Source organism: Zalophus californianus, chromosome 10 (assembly GCF_009762305.2).
Source record: "Zalophus californianus isolate mZalCal1 chromosome 10, mZalCal1.pri.v2, whole genome shotgun sequence".
Taxonomy (NCBI): Eukaryota; Metazoa; Chordata; class Mammalia; order Carnivora; family Otariidae; genus Zalophus; species Zalophus californianus.
In genome coordinates this window covers 104,321,303-104,340,929 of record NC_045604.1, presented here as the reverse complement: position 1 = coordinate 104,340,929, position 19,627 = coordinate 104,321,303, and the positions used below count along the sequence as shown (strand labels likewise).

Genomic DNA, 19,627 nt, shown 5'->3' with positions numbered 1-19,627 from the left:
TGGAAAATCTTCAGAGTATAGAGGTTGATACTACTTCTAATGCTCAGGATAACAGGCTATATTTAAAGTCATTAAAATGAAATTTATCACTAAAAAGGAGACTACTGTGAGACTATGTTTCATTTTTACCATTTTAAAAAGGTATCTTTTAATAGGGTCTATTAAAAGGGCCACTTCTTAATTCACTGATTCTTTTTCTATTTAAAAGTCACTCAAATTATCATAAGGTTCTTTAAATTTCTTCTACTTAGAAGCATTATATTATGCAGAAATGATATAAGGAAAAGCTGGGATAGCTTAGCCATAAGAGGGTCCAGCAACCTATTTTTATTTATAAGGTGTGTGTTTTTTTGCCAAACCACACCATATAATTTTTTCTTAAAAATGAAAGAAATTAACTCACCCAACCCCCTCCCAACAGGCCAGCTCCCCGCTTGAGCAGTCCTTCAGTAACTGGATCATCTCAGCATAGGGCATGCTGGGCAGTCACAGCCAAATGGGAGCCGGCATGGCTGGACTCAGGGGGATCTGAAAAAGTATAAAACCACTTATGTGCTAAGGGTCTCCCCTATCCCCCATTCAGCATAAGTAATCTACCAGTGTAGTGCACAGGGAGGGAGAAAAGAATGGACACTGAAATAGCAGTATTGTGTGTAGGTTTTAGGCAAAGGCCCTTCCTAAATGCTAAACAGGAACGAAGTATTTATGAATGACTCAACAACTACAATTCTATACCTTGTTCCCTGTCACCCGAAACAAACCACCACAACAAATAAGGAAATCTAATAAGATACAAATGAAAAAACTTTATTTCTAGCACCTCATTCAGATGCTAAATTTAACTTAATAGTAAGCAGCAAAAACCCTGAACTGGAAAACTTTGGCAATCTATATTCTGATTCTTACTCCACTCTTCTCATTCACTCAAGGAGCCATGGTAGCAGTTTCATAGCAACATTCGCACAGCAGGCTTGCCTCAATTTCCAGATGTCTTTATCAGCCAAAGTGCAAAATATGTTGCCATAAAATAGGTTTAAGTGCTCTTAAAGTTAACATAATTTATTTTTTAAAGTGCTTCTCTAACTCAAATAAAATTCAAGAGGCAAATGTATTTAAAGAAAAAATTTAAACCATAAACACTTACTTGAAACATTAATTAGAAGAGATAAGAAACATCTTTAAAAATATTTAATTAACATCACTAGTAATGAGACAAAATTACATCGTGTACCTTCTGATATGATTCACTAAGAACACAACAATTCTGTGGTACTTCTACCCAAAATCCATAGCCTGAATACAATCATATGGAAATAACCACAAATTGAGAAGTATCACACAAAAGTGATTGGCTTGTATTCTTAAAAAAGTCAAGGTTCTTGAAAGACAAAAGCTGAGAGATGGCTCCAGATCAGAGTCCTAACAAGTCACAAAACAAGGAAGTATAATACATGATACTACACTGGATCCTACTAAAACCAAACCAATATTTTTTTGGCTAAAAGGGCAGTACTGGGACAATTTTCAAAATCTGTGTAAGGACTACAGATAATACTAGTGTTTCAATACTAACTTCCTGATTTTGCCAACTGTACTATAGTTACGTTAGAAAATATCCTTGCCCTTGGGGTGCCTGGGTGGCTCAGGGAGCTAAGCATCCAACTCTTGGTTTCGGCTCAGGTCATGATCTCAGGGTCATGAGACTGAGCCCCACAATGGGCTCTGAGCTCAGCCCGGAGTCTGCTTGAGATTCTCTCCCTCTCCTTCTGCCCCTCCTCCGATGCTCTCACGCTCTCTCAAATAAACAAATAAAATCTTAAAAAAGAAAAGAAAAAAAATATCCTTGTCTTTAGGAAGCATATTCAAGTGAAAGGGCATTCTCAGTGGCTCAGAAAAAAATAATTTGTGTGTCTGAAAAGAGAGAAAATAATAAAACAAATGTGGTAAAGGTTAACATTCCATTTGAGGAATTCACTCAAAGGTGTACAGAAGAAATTCTTCATTGTAATTTGTCTACTTTTTTGTATGAAATTATTTCAAAATAAAATATTCTTAAAATGCATTAAAAACCCTATTAAATCAGTCCAAATTATGCCAGGATTCCAAAGGTCTTAAAAAAGCAGTATTTAGTTGTTACATCTTTTTTTTTTTTTTTAAAGATTTTATTTTTTTATTTGAGAGAGAGAGAATGAGAGATAGAGAGCACGAGAGGGAAGAGGGTCAGAGGGAGAAGCAGACTCCCTGCCGAGCAGGGAGCCCGATGTGGGACTCGATCCCAGGACTCCAGGATCATGACCTGAGCCGAAGGCAGTCGCTTAACCAACTGAGCCACCCAGGCGCCCTAGTTGTTACATCTCTATCCAAAAGCTTCCCTACTAGGATATACCAGCCTGAAACAAGTGTTCAAACACTGGAGACTAAGGAACAAAACACTACAGCTGCAATGTATTACCAAAGGGCAATGAGACAAGATGGCAGATTTCACCTTAGATAACAGTTAACACACAAATGCCTTGTAAATCATTCCCCCAAGTCACTATCCCTAAACTCAACTGTCTGTTGCATTTTTCTCAACAAGTGATTCCTTTTTTTTTAATTTTATTTATTTGAGAGAGAGAGAATGAGAGCACGAGAGGGAAGAGGGTCAGAGGGAGAAGCAGGCTCCTCACTGAGCAGGGAGCCCGATGTGGGACTCGATCCCGGGACTCCAGAATCATGACCTGAGCCGAAGGCAGTCGCTTAACCAACTGAGCCACCCAGGGGCCCAAGTGATATTTCTTAAAGAGATGAATTCACTAGCCACATAGCTATTACACCTATGCCAAATATTACAGAACATGAAATGAGTAAGATAGTTCTCACATTCAAGAAATTTATGTTCTAGAGTTTACAAGACCATAAACACACTCTCATCATCACATCAGGCCCTACTCACATAACACTCCAAGTTCCAAATCTCTAAATAACTTTCTTCTCTCCCACCTAGGATCCCCATCCATCCTTTCCTTAAACTACTGCTCAGAACTTGCTTCTTCTCCAGGTCTCCTCTCTCTCCACAGCAGCTGCATTTGGCAGCCTAGCAGAACATGAAATTCTATGAAAACCAAAGAGAAGATGAAGAGAGAAAAAAAATTTTTAAACCTATTGCCTTTGGGAAAGGCAGATCGTATGTGATCAACTTGAATCCTCAATACATTACTTAAAATGAGGAAAGAATCCAAAATATTGTTTTATGGTCTCCTTATCCGTGTCTTTCCTGTATTCTGTCCTGAGATGCTCTAAATTCTTTAAGAAAACTACAAACAGGAGCGCCTGGATGGCTCAGTCCTTAAGTGTCTGCCTTCGACTCAAGTCATGATCCCAGGGTCCTGGGATTGAGCCCTGCATCGGGCTCCCTGCTCCGCAGGAAGCCTGCTTCTCCCTCTCCCACTCCCCCCCTGCTTGTGTTCCCTCTCTCGCTGTGTCTCTGTCAAATAAATAAATAAAATCTTAAAAAAAAAAAAAGCTACAAACAGGAAAAACACTTCCATGCAAAACTCAGGAAGCAAAATCAGGGAAATGTCAAATGGTATTGGGGAATAAGAATTATTGTGTAGACTGGTATTCTACGAGTCTCAAGTTCTCTGACTAAGCAGAATCACTTACAGAACTTCAGTCCAAACAAACTTATACTTCCTAGTCTCAATCTTAATTATAGCCGAATTCCATTAAGTTAGTATCTTAAGCCCTTGTTAGAAAATTTGAGAGTAGGGCGCCTGGGTGGCTCAGTTGGTTAAGCGACTGCCTTCGGCTCAGGTCATGATCCTGGAGTCCCGGGATCGAGTCCCGCATCGGGCTCCCTGCTCAGCGGGGAGTCTGCTTCTTCCTCTGACCCTCCTCCCTCTCATGCTGTCTCTCATTCTCTCTCTCTCTCTCAAATAAATAAAAAAAAAAAATCTTAAAAAAAAAAAAAAAGAAAATTTGAGAGTAGCTGATTTCTTCAGAAACCACTTTTTAAGATATAAGTTCCTGGAATTCTAGTCTCTGGCTCCTTACAAAAAGTGTGGATCGGCTTTTTTGTTCTAATAAAAGTACCAAGATCTTTTACACATAAATAATACTGTCTTTCTTTTATGTTATTCATACTTGAATCACTAAACGAAAATACGTAAGAGCTGTAAGATTTAAAAAGAGGAAAATATTGGGACGCCTGGGTGGCTCAGTCGTTAAGCGTCTGCCTTTGGCTCAGGTCATGGTCCCAGGGTCCTGGGATCGAGCCCCACATCCGGCTCCCTGCTCAGCAGGAGGCCTGCTTCTCCCTCTCCCACTCCCCCTGCTTGTGTTCCCTCTCTCGCTGTGTCTCTGTCAAATAAATAAAATCTTAAAAAAAAAAAAAAAAGGAAAATATTTAAGGACTCAAATGATCCAAGAGTCTAAAACTCATTCAGAGCAGGGGCACCTGGGTGGCTCAGTCGGTTGAGCGTCTGTCTCCCTATGTCTCTCTCTGTCAAATAAATAAAATCTTTAAAAAAAAAAAAAACATTCAGAGTTAATTCTGTATAGGATTTTTTCTTTCTTTTTTTTTTTAAGATTTTAAGCAGACGCTTAACGACTGAGCCACCCAGGCACCCCTGTATAGGATTTTCATACAGTAAAGATAATAATCTTATATTGTAACCACTGAAAGCCGTTATCACAGCTCCAAAACTCTAGAGCAATAAAATGACAAAGAATTAAAATTTCCCCTCAGTAAATAAAAAAATTTAGGTTTACCAAAGTTCCATAGAAACTTTAGTCCTAATCTAGAAAAAACAAATTAATTTCTAAAGTTTTCTTTTTATGCAAATAAAAATTTAAAGAGCACAGGAAGAAAATGCTTGGTCATGCTGGTGTGGAATAAGAAAACATGCTAAGTACTAAACTATGGTTGGAGAAATAAAATTATTTCTCAATATACCTTTGTCAGCAAATTAACCTAAAATAATTGAGGTAATTTAGTTGTATGACTCCAGATGTGCTTAGTTTTTCAAAATGAAAAGGAAGGAGAAAAAACAATCATGGAACTCTGACTTAGCTTTAATGGATCAGCAACCCCATCCCTGTCCCAGTATGGCCCTAAGACCAAGATGAACTATCAGTATGCAAATGAGCAAACATGCCATGAAAGACACAAATACTCTCAAAACCTACATTTAAAAAATCTTATTGGAGAAACCCTGAGATGAAAAAGACAATCAGAAATCTGAGGCCAATGTCTTGACTTTTGTCATTTTACTTTCTGTTGGTTCTAATTAGACTAGTCTCAGCTTCTGCATATGGAAAGTTAAGATTATACTCACACACACACACCCATCCCCTCCCCATGACTTCATAAGAAATGTTTTGAAGATCAAATGAATTAACAAAAAAAAAAAACCCCAACACAATTCTGAAGAGGGAAATGCTAGACTTTCTACTAATCTGTCATACACAGTAATACTCATTTCAAGTTTTCAAGGCTGCTGGTGTGTTTGATCATTTTATCTGATACACAAATTGTTTTTTCTATTTATACCATACCTCATTCCAAGAAGAATCTGAGGCAAAAAAAGTATGTGTGTGTGTTCTTTTTTTTTAATTATGCAACCATAATAAAAAATAAACTGAATTAGGGGAGATATTCAATACCAACCCCACATCATCACCTACATAAAATAGATTTGAAATTTTCTATATCCATTTTCTGATTTAAAAGCTCAAAATCTCATCTAATTGGAGCTACCAGAGAAAACAAACTCATCTAACAGTGTTCTACTTTGCTGTTCAAAAATTAATAGTGACCTTACCTTGTATGGATCAAGTAAAAAGTCACTGAACTTGCTAGGGAGGGAATATTTCTTCACCAATTCGTCTTCTACCACCCATGGTGCATTTTCACCAGTACCAGCCCGTAACGCATTATGCCGTATAAAGTATCGAAGTATCTCCTTATTTGGTGGGCGTTCTGTACGAATTAAGCTGTCTGCTGGCACATTACTGATGATCTAGGTTAACAAATATAAATAACTTACCACTGGGATAAAAAGCAATTAACCACTGAGAACAAAGATTTATCTTCTCTCCAGAAAAATAATTCCCTCTATAAAATATGGCTATAAGCTAGGTGAAACCAAAAGAATAATTTTCAGAGACAGATGTTAAACACATCCCTAGGCAATTTACCAGTATGTATCAAAGTCCTAAAAATGTGCATACCCATTGAACCAGCAATTCCTTTTTTTTTTTTAAGATTTTATTTATTTATTTGAGAGAGAGAGCATTAGTGGGGTGGACGGGCAGAGGGAGAGGGAGAAGCGGACTCCCCACTGAGCAGGTAGTCTGATGTGGAGCTCAATCCCAGGACCCTGGGATCATGACCTGAGCTGAAAGCAGACACTTAACCAACTGAACCACCCAGGTGCCCCTGAACCAGCAATTCCTCTTGTTAAGAATTTAGAAGTAAATGGATAGTCATCATCGACTGCTTATAAAAGGAAAAACAAAAACAGAAGGGAAAAACTACATAAAGGTATGTCAGTAAGGGAATCATTTTTTAAATTAAAATATATCCATATAATGAATGCAACCATTATAAACAAATAATTATATCTAATATACTGCATGTAACATATACAATCATATAATATACAACCATAGGGGAAAAATGTTTCTTAATCAGGACAAATTTTTCAGAATCATCTAGGGTGCTATTAAAATGCAGATGCTTGGCCCAAACTTACTGAATCAGAAGTATCTCTGGCAGTACAGCCTGGGAATCTATATTTTTAATAAACTCCCCTGGTGACTATCATACACCCTACAAGTTGAAAATACTGTTTTGGAAAAAAATTTAATGACATCACAGATGTTTACCACATAGTAAATGAAAAAAGTTACAAATTAGTAGGTATAGAATACTATTTTTAAAAGTCACTTAAAAGCTAACCACCAGGGGCACCTGGGTGGCTCAGTTGGTTAAGCGTCCAATTCTTGGTTTCAGCTCAGGTCATGATCTCATGGGTCGTGGGATGGAGCCTCTCCCTCGGTGCCCCCCCACCCCCCCCAAAATAAATAAATCTTAAAAAAAAAAGGATGTATCATGATTCCAGATGTATTAAAAAATATAAACCTTAGAATCAATAAAACAAAGCACTAAGTCATCTTAAAGGTATTTACTGTCTTAGATTAGTAGCTTCACATATTCCTTATAAAAGCATTGATTAGAACTGACTACTCAGTTTCCGAGTTTAAGTATTTGCTTTATTTTTAACTGGGAAGAGCTATTACCTGGGGAAAGTCCTTAACTGCTGGGAACTGATTCTTATTTTTCAAACTGAGTTTGAAGCTCAAATGCAAATTATTCTTACACCCTAATAATTCATATTAAAAGAAAAAAATCATGCTATATCCTAGGGAAAAAATACAATTTAACTTAAGGTCATAATTACAAAGACTAGAAAACCCCTCAGAATTTGTTGTAGAAACACATTCATTCCCATTTTTTTTTTAGCACATTTTCTCTGAGAAAACTAGCCGTATATTTTCTGAAGTAACATTTACTACATGTAAAAGGTCTAATACAAAGTGCCAACTAACCTTATCTTCATTTTGTAATTTCACATCATATTTGTGAGGCAGAAATTTTGGTGGAGCCCATTTCCTTTCTCCTTTTTTTAATGAAGTAGGGAGTTTTCGTGGAGATCTACGTGCTCTGTCACCTAGTCAAATCAACAGAAAATTAGTGAAAAAAACAAGTCTTTAATTTTATCCATTCATTCATTACTAGTATTCTTAATGAACACCTACTCTGCACTAGGCACTGAGTGATGGGGCACAAAGATGAATCATGAAGTCCTTACTTACCTCAAGCAGATAAAGTCTATGAGTCTACAAAAATTACATTACAATGTGATAAACGACTGTAATAGAGATTGGCACAAAAAAGTACCGTGATAGGAAAGAGAAGCAATGTCTAATTTGGTCTGGAAGATAGGCAAAGGAAAGGGCCTAGAAAGAGTAAGACTTGTTCAGAGACTATAAGCAACGAGGGAGGTGACTATGATCTAGACTACAGTAAAAACTTCAGACCAAAGAGGTAAGTAGGGTCCAAATTATAAATAAAATTGTATTCCATTTATTCTTATTTTTTTAAAGTAGGCTCCATGTCCAATGTGGGGCTTGTACCCACAACCCTAAGATCAAGTCACATGCTCTACCGACTAAGGCAGCCAGGTGCCCCAACACTGAATGCCATTTAAAGAGACTGGAATGTGTCCCGTAGGCACTAAGGAAACAAAGGATTTCCCATCTGACTAACTGGATATATGCTGTGAAAGATCACTATCATGAAAAAATTAAAAGAAACACTTCCAGCAGTTAGAAAACGAATGAAAAGGGCAGGTGAGACTGAATATCAGGAATCATAAGATAAAGCACTAAACATCTGAATTAATGTAACTGGAATGGAGGCTGAAAGAGTCGAGAGGCATTTAGAAGACAGACTTGGTAACCAACTAGATGTGGAAATGCTAACAGCTTCCAAGTTTTCTGCCTTAGGGACCAAGGAGATGAGGGGGTCATTAACTGAGTAAGAGAATGCTGAAAGAACAGCAGGACAATTCTTGTTGACATGCCTTGGGAAGATAACATAAAGAGTAAGATGATCAATTTAGCCTTACAGGTGTTAAAATTTGAACTGCCTAGGACAGGCATGTGAAGACTGGGTCTAGAGTTAAGGAGTTAAGCTGATGTGGGTCTGGGAATCATCAGCTCTTATACAGATTAAGAATTTAAACTGTGGGGCGCCTGGGTGGCTCAGTCGTTAAGCGTCTGCCTTCGGCTCAGGTCATGATCCCAGAGTCCTGGGATCGAGCCCCGCATCGGGCTCCCTGGCTGGCGGGAAGCCTGCTTCTCCCTCTCCCACCGCTGCTGTTTGTGTTCCTTCTCTCGCTGTGTCTCTCTCTGTCAAATAAATAAATAAAATCTTAAAAAAAAAAAAAAGAATTTAAACTGTGGGCAGGAATGAAATATAACAATACCCTTGTATAGAAAAATAAAAAGGAGACAGAACAAAATCCTATGAAAAATAACTTAATGAATGGTAGATGAAAAAAGGTTTAAAAAAAAAAAACAAAACAGAAAAGTAAGGGCGCCTGCCTGCCTCAGTCAGAAAAGTGTGCAACTCTTGATCTCGGGGTCATGAGTTGAGTCCCACGTTAGGTAGAGGAATTACTTAAAAACAAAAAACAAACGACCCCTCCCCCACCCCTGAAAAGTAGTTGGGAAACCTAGGGAGACTATGGTATCAAATAAACTGAAAGATATGAGAGTGACCAACAGTGTTAAATGGAACAGAAAAGTAAAACACAAAGGAGAAATGAGTGATTTTTACAATTGGGGGGGGTCACCTATAAGCTTATCAGGAACAGTTTCAGAAGTAAAGAGGCAGGAGTTACACTGTAACAGCAGAAGGAATAAACTGATGGCCAGAAAGTGGAGACAACATTCTCAAGAATCTTAACGTGAATAAGTAAGACAGAAATAGAACAATAGGATCAAGAGAAAATATGTTTTTGTTTTTAGAAAAGGGGACTTTGTTTATAAGCTGAGAAGAACCATTAGAAAGAGGGTTTAAAACACTGTATAGTAGAGGGGCCCTTGGGTGGCTCACTTGGTTGAGCGCCCAACTCTTGATATCAGCTCAGGTCTTGATCTCAGGGTCGTGTGTTCAAGCCCTGCATTGGGCTCCATGCTAGGCATGGAGCCTACTTAAAAAAATACACACACATACACACACACACACGTGTGTGTGTGTGTGTGTGTATTATATGGTAGAATAAAAGTTTACCCAGCCCTTGAGAAACTAAGAGGGAATGGTATTAACTTTTTTTTTTTAAGATTTTATTTGTGAGAGAGAGAGAGAGAGAGAGAGACAGCGCACAAGCAGGGGGAGTGACAGGCAGAGGGAGAAGCAGGCTCCCTGCCAAGCAAGGACCTGATGCAGGACTTGATCCCAGGACCCTGGGATCATGACCTGAGGCAAAGGCATAACCGAATGAGCCAAACAGGCATCCCAGAGGGAATGGTATTCAAACCACAAGCAACTTGGCCAAGAGAAAAGAGATCTCCCTTCTAAGATGGAGGAAGAGAGTCCTACCAAGAAGGTTAGGAACACAAAGCTGAAAAGTTCCTGCCCTAACACGTTACTTCTCCCCCCACAAAGTAAAAGGCCAAGTCACATGATAAGAAAATATTTTTCGTACTAGAATTTGCCTATCATATTTCTATGGAAATTCTAATCAATTTTTTCCTTGAAGACATGCAGAATACATAACAATTATTTAGCCCACCTACTACTCTTATCAACATACTAGCAATAACATTACATCTCAGTAATTAAAACCCAAACTAAGGCACACACTCTAAAAAATAAGCCAAAGCCTAAAACCAGCAGTTCCTGGTACACAATGCTTAGGTATAAAACAAACAGCTGTAACACATCACTGGTATTCCAATGATCCTCATTCTAGAAGAAAAGAAATGTTAGAAGACAGATCAGCCAACACCTAACCAAAACATTTATCAACCTCAAATCTAGGGAACTGTGAATAACACACATATTATAAAACTAAGTGTCGGGGCGCCTGGGTGGCTCAGTCGTTAAGCATCTGCCTTTGGCTCAGGTCATGGTCCCAAGGTCCTGGGATCGAGCCCTGCATCGGGCTCCCTGCTCAGCAGGAAGCCTGCTTGTCCCTTCCCCCACTCCCCCTGCTTGTGTTCCCTCTCTCGCTGTCTCTCTGTCAAATAAATAAATAAAAATCTTAAAAAAAAATAGACTGCAAACTATTATTAAAAAAATAAATAAATAAATAAAACTAAGTGTCAAAAAGAAACTGAAAAACTCAGACATTAGCATTCATAATACAGAGTAGAAAACAAAACCAAAGTATCAACAGCTAGGGGGGAACAGCTACACAACGATCTCTGAAGTTCGGGACCAGATAAGGACGGCCCTCTAAAACCATCTGCACGTATCCTAAACATCTGGAGACACAAAATAGAATGGAAGGCAGATAGCAGAACATTTTAATGTAACATTCTAACTCAAACTTTGTGCCAGTTAAATATTGAGGTGAAACTCTTTAATCCCCAAACAGTCATGGGGAAAGAGATCTATATACACAAACCAGGGTGCCTATTTTTGGAGAGAAAAGGGATCCAGTCAAACTCTTTAATCCCCGAACAGTCATGGGGAAAGAGATCTATATACACAAACCAGGGTGCCTATTTTTGGAGAGAAAAGGGATCCAGTCAAATTTTACACACACACACACAAGGGATCCAGTCAAATTCCTTATTTACACACACACACACACACACACACACACACACACACACACACACACACACACACACACCCCTGCCTATTTTTGGAGAGAAAAGGGATCCAGTCAAATTTTACACACACACACACACAAGGGATCCAGTCAAATTCCTTATTTACACACACACACACACACACACACACACACACACACCTGCCTATTTTTGGAGAGAAAAGGGATCCAGTCAAATTTTACACACACACACACACACACACAAGGGATCCAGTCAAATTCCTTATTTACACACACACACACACACACACCTGCCTATTTTTGGAGAGAAAAGGGATCCAGTCAAATTTTACACACACACACACACACACAAGGGATCCAGTCAAATTCCTTATTTACACACACACACACACACACACACACACACACCTGCCTATTTTTGGAGAGAAAAGGGATCCAGTCAAATTTTACACACACACACACACAAGGGATCCAGTCAAATTCCTTATTTACACACACACACACACACACACACACACACACACACACACACACCTGCCTATTTTTGGAGAGAAAAGGGATCCAGTCAAATTTTACACACACACACACACACACACAAGGGATCCAGTCAAATTCCTTATTTACACACACACACACACACACACACACACACACACACACACACACACACCCGCCTATTTTTGGAGAGAAAAGGGATCCAGTCAAATTTTACACACACACACACACACACACAAGGGATCCAGTCAAATTCCTTATTTACACACACACACACACACACACACACACACACACACACCCCTGCCTATTTTTGGAGAGAAAAGGGATCCAGTCAAATTTTACACACACACACACACACACACAAGGGATCCAGTCAAATTCCTTATTTACACACACGCGCGCACGCGCGCGCGCGCGGAGGCCTCAGAGGCTGAAAAGTCTCCCAGGAAGAATCATCTCAGTTTCTCAACTTTCAAAACATCACTGTTAGGTCTCCAGGTCCCTAAAAATTACTTTTAGTGTTTCACAATTCTGGCAGCTCCCATCTGAGAGGGACCTAAATTATAGAATATAGATAAAAGGAAGTACCTTAAAAGCACCACATTGGCTTATAATATGAAAAGAAACAGAAATAGAATTAGCCCCTCCTACTCCAATCACCCTCTTTCCACACTTACTTCCGTATTTCCAACTTAGAGAAAAGGAAAGCAAACTTTCTTTCCCATCTTGGGTAGACAGGTACGTGCACACAGATTTCTAAGCAGCCAGAGGTAATGACTTCCCAATGGTCCTAATTGTGCAGGGAGATTTAAATCTTCTTTTGGGGGGGGGCGGGTTTAAATCTGAATTCACTTGGTGAATATTTGGTTTTCTGAATCATAAATGAACAAAATATGTCTAGCTATCTACAAAACTCAACTACAAATCTAATTGCTAGAGAACTCAAAAAGATTTGTGTATAAAATAAACAGAACAGAGTAGCGTAACTCACTAAGGAAAGCTAGCATCATACATACTAATACTCTCTCTCCTTCCTTCATCCTCTTTTACAATTGCCTCCTTCTTCTGATGATCCTGAGCAATTTGGCTAGAATTCTCTTTGTCACTTGAGGGAGAATCACAGGCACCATCTGATTTCTTCTCAGTGGCCTCTTCATCTACTTTCTCCAAAGGATGAATCTTCACAATCCTCACCTTGAGCATTTTTTCCTTCCCAACCTATAAAGGAGACAGGAGAGAATTAAAGATAATAAATAAGAATCAGAAACCTAAAGATGTTTAGAATATATTATCCAATATCCAACCCACTTCACCTGACAAAAATTCACGGAAACTCTGAAGCAGCCAAGTACGGTGATTTTTTTTCCAACTTTATTTCTCAGACTTTTTTTTTTTTTAAGATTTTACTTATTTATTTGAGAGAGAGAGAGAATGAGAGATAGAAAGCACGAGAGGGAAGAGGGTCAAAGGGAGAAGCAGACTCCCTGCTGAGCAGGAAGCACGATGTGGGACTTGATCCCGGGACTCCAGGATCATGACCTGAGCCGAAGGCAGTCGCTTAACCAACTGAGCCACCCAGGCGGCCCTATTTCTCAGACTTCTAAGTTGAAATAGAATACCTTAAAAAAATAAAATGATCACCATCTAGTTCATAATTCATGCACCAATGTACGAAGGCCAAAAGGCAATCATTATACTAACCTGACATATATGTAAAATACAGTTCAAGAATTTCCATTTTTAAGAAAATCAACTATACAGGAACACCTGGCTGGCTCAGTAGGAAGAGCACATGACTCTTGATTTCAGGGTTGTGAGTCTGAGCCCCACACTGGGTGTAGATTACTTAAAAAATAAAATCTCTAAAAAATAAATAAATATCAACTATACACATGGATATCCAATTATTCTAGAATCATCTGTTGAAAAGACAATCTTTTCTTCACTTAATTATCTTTCCACCTCTCTCAAAAATTAGTAGCGGGGGGGCAGCTGGATGGCTCAGTCAGTTAAGCAACTGCCTTCAGCTCAGGTCATGATCCCAGGGTCCTGGGATAGAGCCCTGTATCAGGTTCCCTGCTCAGTGGGGAGCCTGCTTCTCCCTCTCCCTCTGCCTCTCCCCCCCAACTCGTGCTCTCTCTCAAATAAATAAAATTCTTAAAAAAAAAAAAAAAAGACTATTTCAGGGAAAGAGAGAGAATGCAAGCCAGGGAGAAGGGCAGTGGGACAGGGAGAGGGAAGTCAGAGGAAGCAGACTCCCCGCTGAGCAAAGGGCTCCATCTCCCCAACCAGTGATCATGACCTGAGCCAAAACCAAGAGTCAGACGGAGCCACCCAGGCACCCTTCCACATGAACTTCATAATCAGCTTGACAATTTCTACAAAAAAGCTGTTTGGATTTTTATTATTATTATTTTTTAATTTGAGTATAGTTGAAAAGCTGCTGGGATTTTATTGCAATTGTGGTTAATCTACACATCAATTTAGAAAGAACTGACATTTCAACAATACTGAGTTTTCCCACCCATGAACAAAGGTGCATCTATCATTTAAGGCCTTCTTTAATTTCTCTCAGGAACATTTTATAATTTTTAGCGTATGGATCTTGTGAAATACTCTGGGAGTAATCTGACAAGAGATTCACATTTTTTGACATTACCATAAAGGGTACTCATCTTTCCAGGAGGCTGGGTGGCTCAGTCAGTTAAATGTCTGCCTTCAGGGGTGCCTGGGTGGCTCAGTTAGTTAAGCGACTGCCTTCGGCTCAGGTCATGGTCCTGGAGTCCCGGGATCGAGTCCCGCATTGGGCTCCCTGCTCAGCAGGGAGTCTGCTTCTCCCTCTGACCTTCTTCCCTCTCATGCTCTCTCTCTACCATTCTCTCTCTCTCTCTCAATAAATAAATAAAAATCTTTTAAAAAAATAAATAAATAAAGATTTCTTTATTTGAGAGAGTGTGCACGGCGGGGAGGGGGAGGAGAGAGAATCTCAAGCAGGTGTGGGGCTTAATCTCAGGACCCTGAGATCATGACCTGAGCAAACACCAAGAGTCAGATGCTTAATCGACTGAGGCACCCAAGTGCCCTGGTATAGCTGCGAAATTTCTATTCAGTTTCATGAAAACTAAAAAATTCTGCTCTTCAAAGGACACTGTCAAGAAAATGAAAACACAAACCCTAGTTGGGAGCAAAAGCAAAGCATATACCTAATAAAGAACTTGTTCCCAGAATAAAAAACTCTCAAAACTCAAAAACAAGAAAACAATCCAATTTAAAAATGGACAAAGATATGAACAGACACTTCACCAAAAGAAATATAAATTAAGGGGCGCCTGGGTGGCTCAGTTGGTTAAGCGACTGCCTTCGGCTCAGGTCATGATCCTGGAGTCCAGGGATCAAGTCCCGCATCGGGCTCCCTGCTCAGCAGGGAGTCTGCTTCTCCGTCTGACCCTCTTCCCTCTCGTGCTATCTCTCATTCTCTCAATAAATAAAATCTTTAAAAAATATATATATAAATCAAAGGATAGCAACAAATACATGAGAAGATCTTCAACATTGTTACTAAAAGGATATTTAAGGAAAAAATCCTTTGTCAAACGTATGTGCACCTTCAATTGTATTCAGTAATGCTGAAGTGTTTATCAAAATAGTAGTAAACCAGCAGCTCCACATTCTTGTCAAAACTTGCCATTATTTTGACTTTTTCTTATTTACTAATCTGATGCCCATAAAACGGTCTTGCTAGCTTTTAATTTGCTTTCCTGGATTACTAATGAGTTTAAACACTTTGTCATATGTTTATGGGCATACTTATCTCCCTAATTTCTCTCTCCCCCTTCGTCAAACTTTTCCTCTTTTACCTTGCAGATGTGTAACAGCATATTTTCCTTTTGCCACTCCAAATCAGTCTCCATTCTTCTCTACCTTACTCTGTGCTGTATTTTACAGGCTGATCTTTGTGGCATACACCAAAGGGCTCCCTTGTCTAGATTTTGGTGAGTTCAACCCATAGGAAGCAAGACCAGAAAATCAGATGGTGGAAGAAAAGTGATGTTGGGGTATTTATTCCCTTGACTACTTCCCTATGAAATTTGTTACATCTTACTATCAAAGTACTCTTCTACAACTACATTACTCTTTTCTAATTCCAGTACCCACTCCCTCCCTTGTTTCTTTGGGGTTTTGAAGTGGTAGTCTCTCTACTGTTAACAGCAATCGGGTATTTAACCTTTCCTTGTTAGTTTTCCTTAACCTAGATCACACTGTTGTCTCTTATCTATAGTCCCTTTATTAAATTCGATTCAATTACACCATTTGAATATGCCATCTGTTTCCTGCCAAGACTCTGACTGATGTAAAGTATGTGATTAAAACCCACAGACATTACAAATATAACAAAAAGAACTAGCTAGGGGCTCCAGGGAGTCAAAGTAAATTAAGGAAAAGAACAAGAACTTTGGAACCACACAAAAAGACAAAAGTTTGAATCCCTGTCCCATCACTTACTGGCTACCATTGGGCTACCTAAGCCATTCCCCTCCCTCTTTTCTCTTGCCAGGCTGCCTTTTCTGAGGCTTTAAAAAAAAGGGGGGATGAAGTGGGTGGTTCAGCTGGTTAAGCGTCTGCCTTCATTCAGCTTATGATCTCGGGGTCCTAGGATTGAGCCCCATATCAGACTCCCTGCTTGGCAGGGAGCCTGCTTTTCCCTCTCCCTCTGCCCCTCCCCACAGCTCATGCTCTCTTGAGCTCTCTCTCGAATAAATAAATAAATCTTTAAAAAAATAAATAAAAAGGCAATATTCACTTTCTCAGCCCCCTTGCAGCTAAGGATGGTTATATAGACATACTCTAGCCAATAACATGTAAAGACAAGCGTCAGGGTAGGGGGGAGGGAGTATACACTTCTAGTAAAGATTTTCTTACAATGCTTAGGTAACCATTTTCTCACTCTGAATACAGTCACAAGTTCACAACCAAGAGGCAACAAAGCTAAGGACAAAACCCAACACCCTGAGAAGAGAAGAGCAGAAAGGCAGAAAGATACAAAATATAGGTCTTTGACAATACTATCCAGCCTCTATGCCAAACATGGTACCACCTGCCTCTAAAACTTACTATGTGAGATAATCAAATGTCTTCATTGCTTAAGCCAATACTACTCAAAGTGTTGTCCCCAGAGTGTCATCATCACACCCTGGAGCTGGTCAGAACTGCATACTTTTAGGCCCTACCCTCGGGAATGGTGCCCAAGTTCAGAAGTCCTCCAAGTGATTTTATTTAGGCTGAAGTCTGAGAAGTACTGGACACTGCTAGTCAGCTATCATAATTACATACAGCTGAAACTACTCTTAACTAAAACATATCAATCTGAGGACGCCTGGGTGGCTCAGTTGGTTAAGGGGCTGCCTTCGGCTCAGGTCATGATCCCAGGGTCCTGGGATAGGGTCCTGGGATCGAGTCCCGCATCAGGCTCCCTGCTCAGCGGGGAGTCTGCTTCTCCCTCTGCCTGCCACTCCCTCTGTTTGTGCTCGCTCGCGCTCTCTAACAAATAAATAAAATCTTTAAAAAAAAAAAAATCAATCTGAACAAGCTATTTTTTTTAAGTTTTTTTTTTTTTTTTTTTTGAGCTATCTCTATACCCAGTGCGGGGCTTGAACTCATAGCCCCAAGATCAAGAGTCACATGCTCCACCAACTGAGCCAGCCAGGAGCCCTAAACAAGCTATTTAAATACTTGAGCCTGACATGCACCCAATGTTTATAGCAGCAACATCCACAACAGCCAAATGATGGAAAGAGCCCAGATGTCCACCGACAGATGAATGGATAAAGAAGATGTGGTACATACACACGCGCACGCATGCAAGCACACAATGGAATATTACTCTGCCACCAAAAAAGAATGAAATCTTGCCATCTGCAATGATGTGGATGGAACTAGAGGATATTATGCTAAGTAAAATGAGTCTGTCAGAGAAAGATAAATATCATATGATTTCACTCATGTGGAATTTAATAAACAAAACAGATGAACACAGGGGAAGGGAAGGAAAATAAGACAAAAGCAGAGAGGGAGACAAACCATAAGAGACTCTTAACTACAGGAAACAAACTGAAGGTTGCTGGAGGGAAGGAGGGTGGGAGGGTGGGGTAACTGGGTGATGGGCATTGAGGAGGGCACGTGATGTAATGAGTACTGGGTGTTATACACAACTGATGAGTCACTAAGTTACCTCTGAAACTAATAATACACTATATGTTAATTAAATTTAAATAAAAAAGAAAAAATAAATTTAAAAAATAGATAAATATCTGAGCCTGTTTACCACCTCACCATTTTCTGTGCAGATTCCGCAAGATGTTATGGCAAAGCAATCAGTCCAGTATCCAGTACATACAGATATTTAACAAATGTTAGTTCCCTTCTTCCTGAATTTTACTTTAAGCTTTCAAAGGATTATATAGGGATTGCTTTAGTGTCAGGTTTTTACTTTAGGCATAGTTATCCTTGTGCTATCTGGACTAGAAAATTAAAAAAACAAATTTAGTAAAAAAAAAAAAGAAAGAAAAGAAAAAAGTCAACTCACTCACTATTGTAGTGAATGACATTCTTTGCTTGTTGGTACCATAGATTTGGATTAAACATTATCTGAAAGTCTTTGAAACAAAGTATGAAAAAATTACACAACCAAAAAAAGCCAAGATAGCAGTTATCAAAAAGGGATAAAACAGGGCAAACAAGGATGCAATGGTACAGAGTATAACAATTACCATAGTATTTTTTTAAAGATTTTATTTATTTGTGAGAGAGAGAGAGAGAGAGCGCACGCAAGTGAGAGAGAGTGCACAAGCAGGGGGGAGAGACGGAGGGGCAAAGCGGCAAAGGCAGAGGGACAAGCAGACTCCCCACTGAGAAGGGAGCTGGACTTCAGGCTCAATCATCATGACTTGAGCCAAAGGCAGATGCTGAACTGACTGAGCCATCCAGGCGTCCCAATAGTTACTGTAATACTAACATAATATTAAACATTCCCAACAATGAATATAGTTCTAAAATTTGGTCCTTACAATATCTGATACTAAGTAAAGCAGACTTCAAATATAACGCAATTTTACACACAGAACTACACTCTGTAATCTATGCTGGAAGCTCTAATCTCAATGTATGGTTAGTGAGTCAAGTAGTTCCAAAAAAAAAAAAAAAATTAGGGGCTTACCTCAAAATCACACTCTTCTCCCACAGCGTATTTGGTCATGATCTCCAACCAAGCAGTATCTACTAATTTCTCTAAAGAGGCTGTGTTATGGTGAACCATTTCCAGAACAAGTTTCTCGTACCAGGCAGGGAACTCCTCCTTCAAACTAAACAAACATGTTATTAGTTACCAAGAAAATGCACAAAAACCTATCTAGAGAATTAATTCAGTTAGTGCAAACCTTTCTTTAGCAAATATAAGCAGGCACTGGAGAATAGAAAGCTTAAAAACCATGTGGCATGCAGGACAAAGAAGGAACTGTAAAAAGCTCTGTCAGATGGGCTTATCCAGGTTAATTTTCTCATTTGGAAAATAAAATTAATAGGCACATCATCAGTAAGGCTGAACATTTTCCCATTTGTTTGTATAGCAGACTTCCCTTTTTCAGTGTGAATTATTTATTCATATCCTTTACCCTTTTTTTTTGTTTCTTAGAAGTCCATAACTTGATTCTATTTGTGTTAGGTTTCAGTCAATAAAATTCTTTCCTATGCATTCATTCGTTTAGGTCTCACAATACCTT

The 19,627-nt window shown here is 39.2% G+C and overlaps 1 protein-coding gene across 3 annotated transcripts in view; it reads right to left on the bottom strand.

Moving 5' to 3' along the window:
- BAZ1B (bromodomain adjacent to zinc finger domain 1B) overlaps positions 1-19,627 on the bottom strand; it is a 69,640-nt gene that overhangs the window by 36,829 nt on the left and 13,184 nt on the right. For 2 of the 3 annotated variants that reach the window (XM_027611331.2, XM_027611329.2), the window contains exons 3-6: positions 19,066-19,210; positions 12,869-13,070; positions 7,594-7,715; positions 5,805-6,002 (exon numbers count right to left, since the gene is read on the bottom strand). In XM_027611331.2, the coding sequence (XP_027467132.1) occupies positions 5,805-6,002; positions 7,594-7,715; positions 12,869-13,070; positions 19,066-19,210 (667 nt within the window). Of the gene's footprint in view, positions 1-403; positions 529-5,804; positions 6,003-7,593; positions 7,716-12,868; positions 13,071-19,065; positions 19,211-19,627 lie in introns of those variants that run through there. The other variant, XM_027611332.2, reaches the window with a different exon arrangement.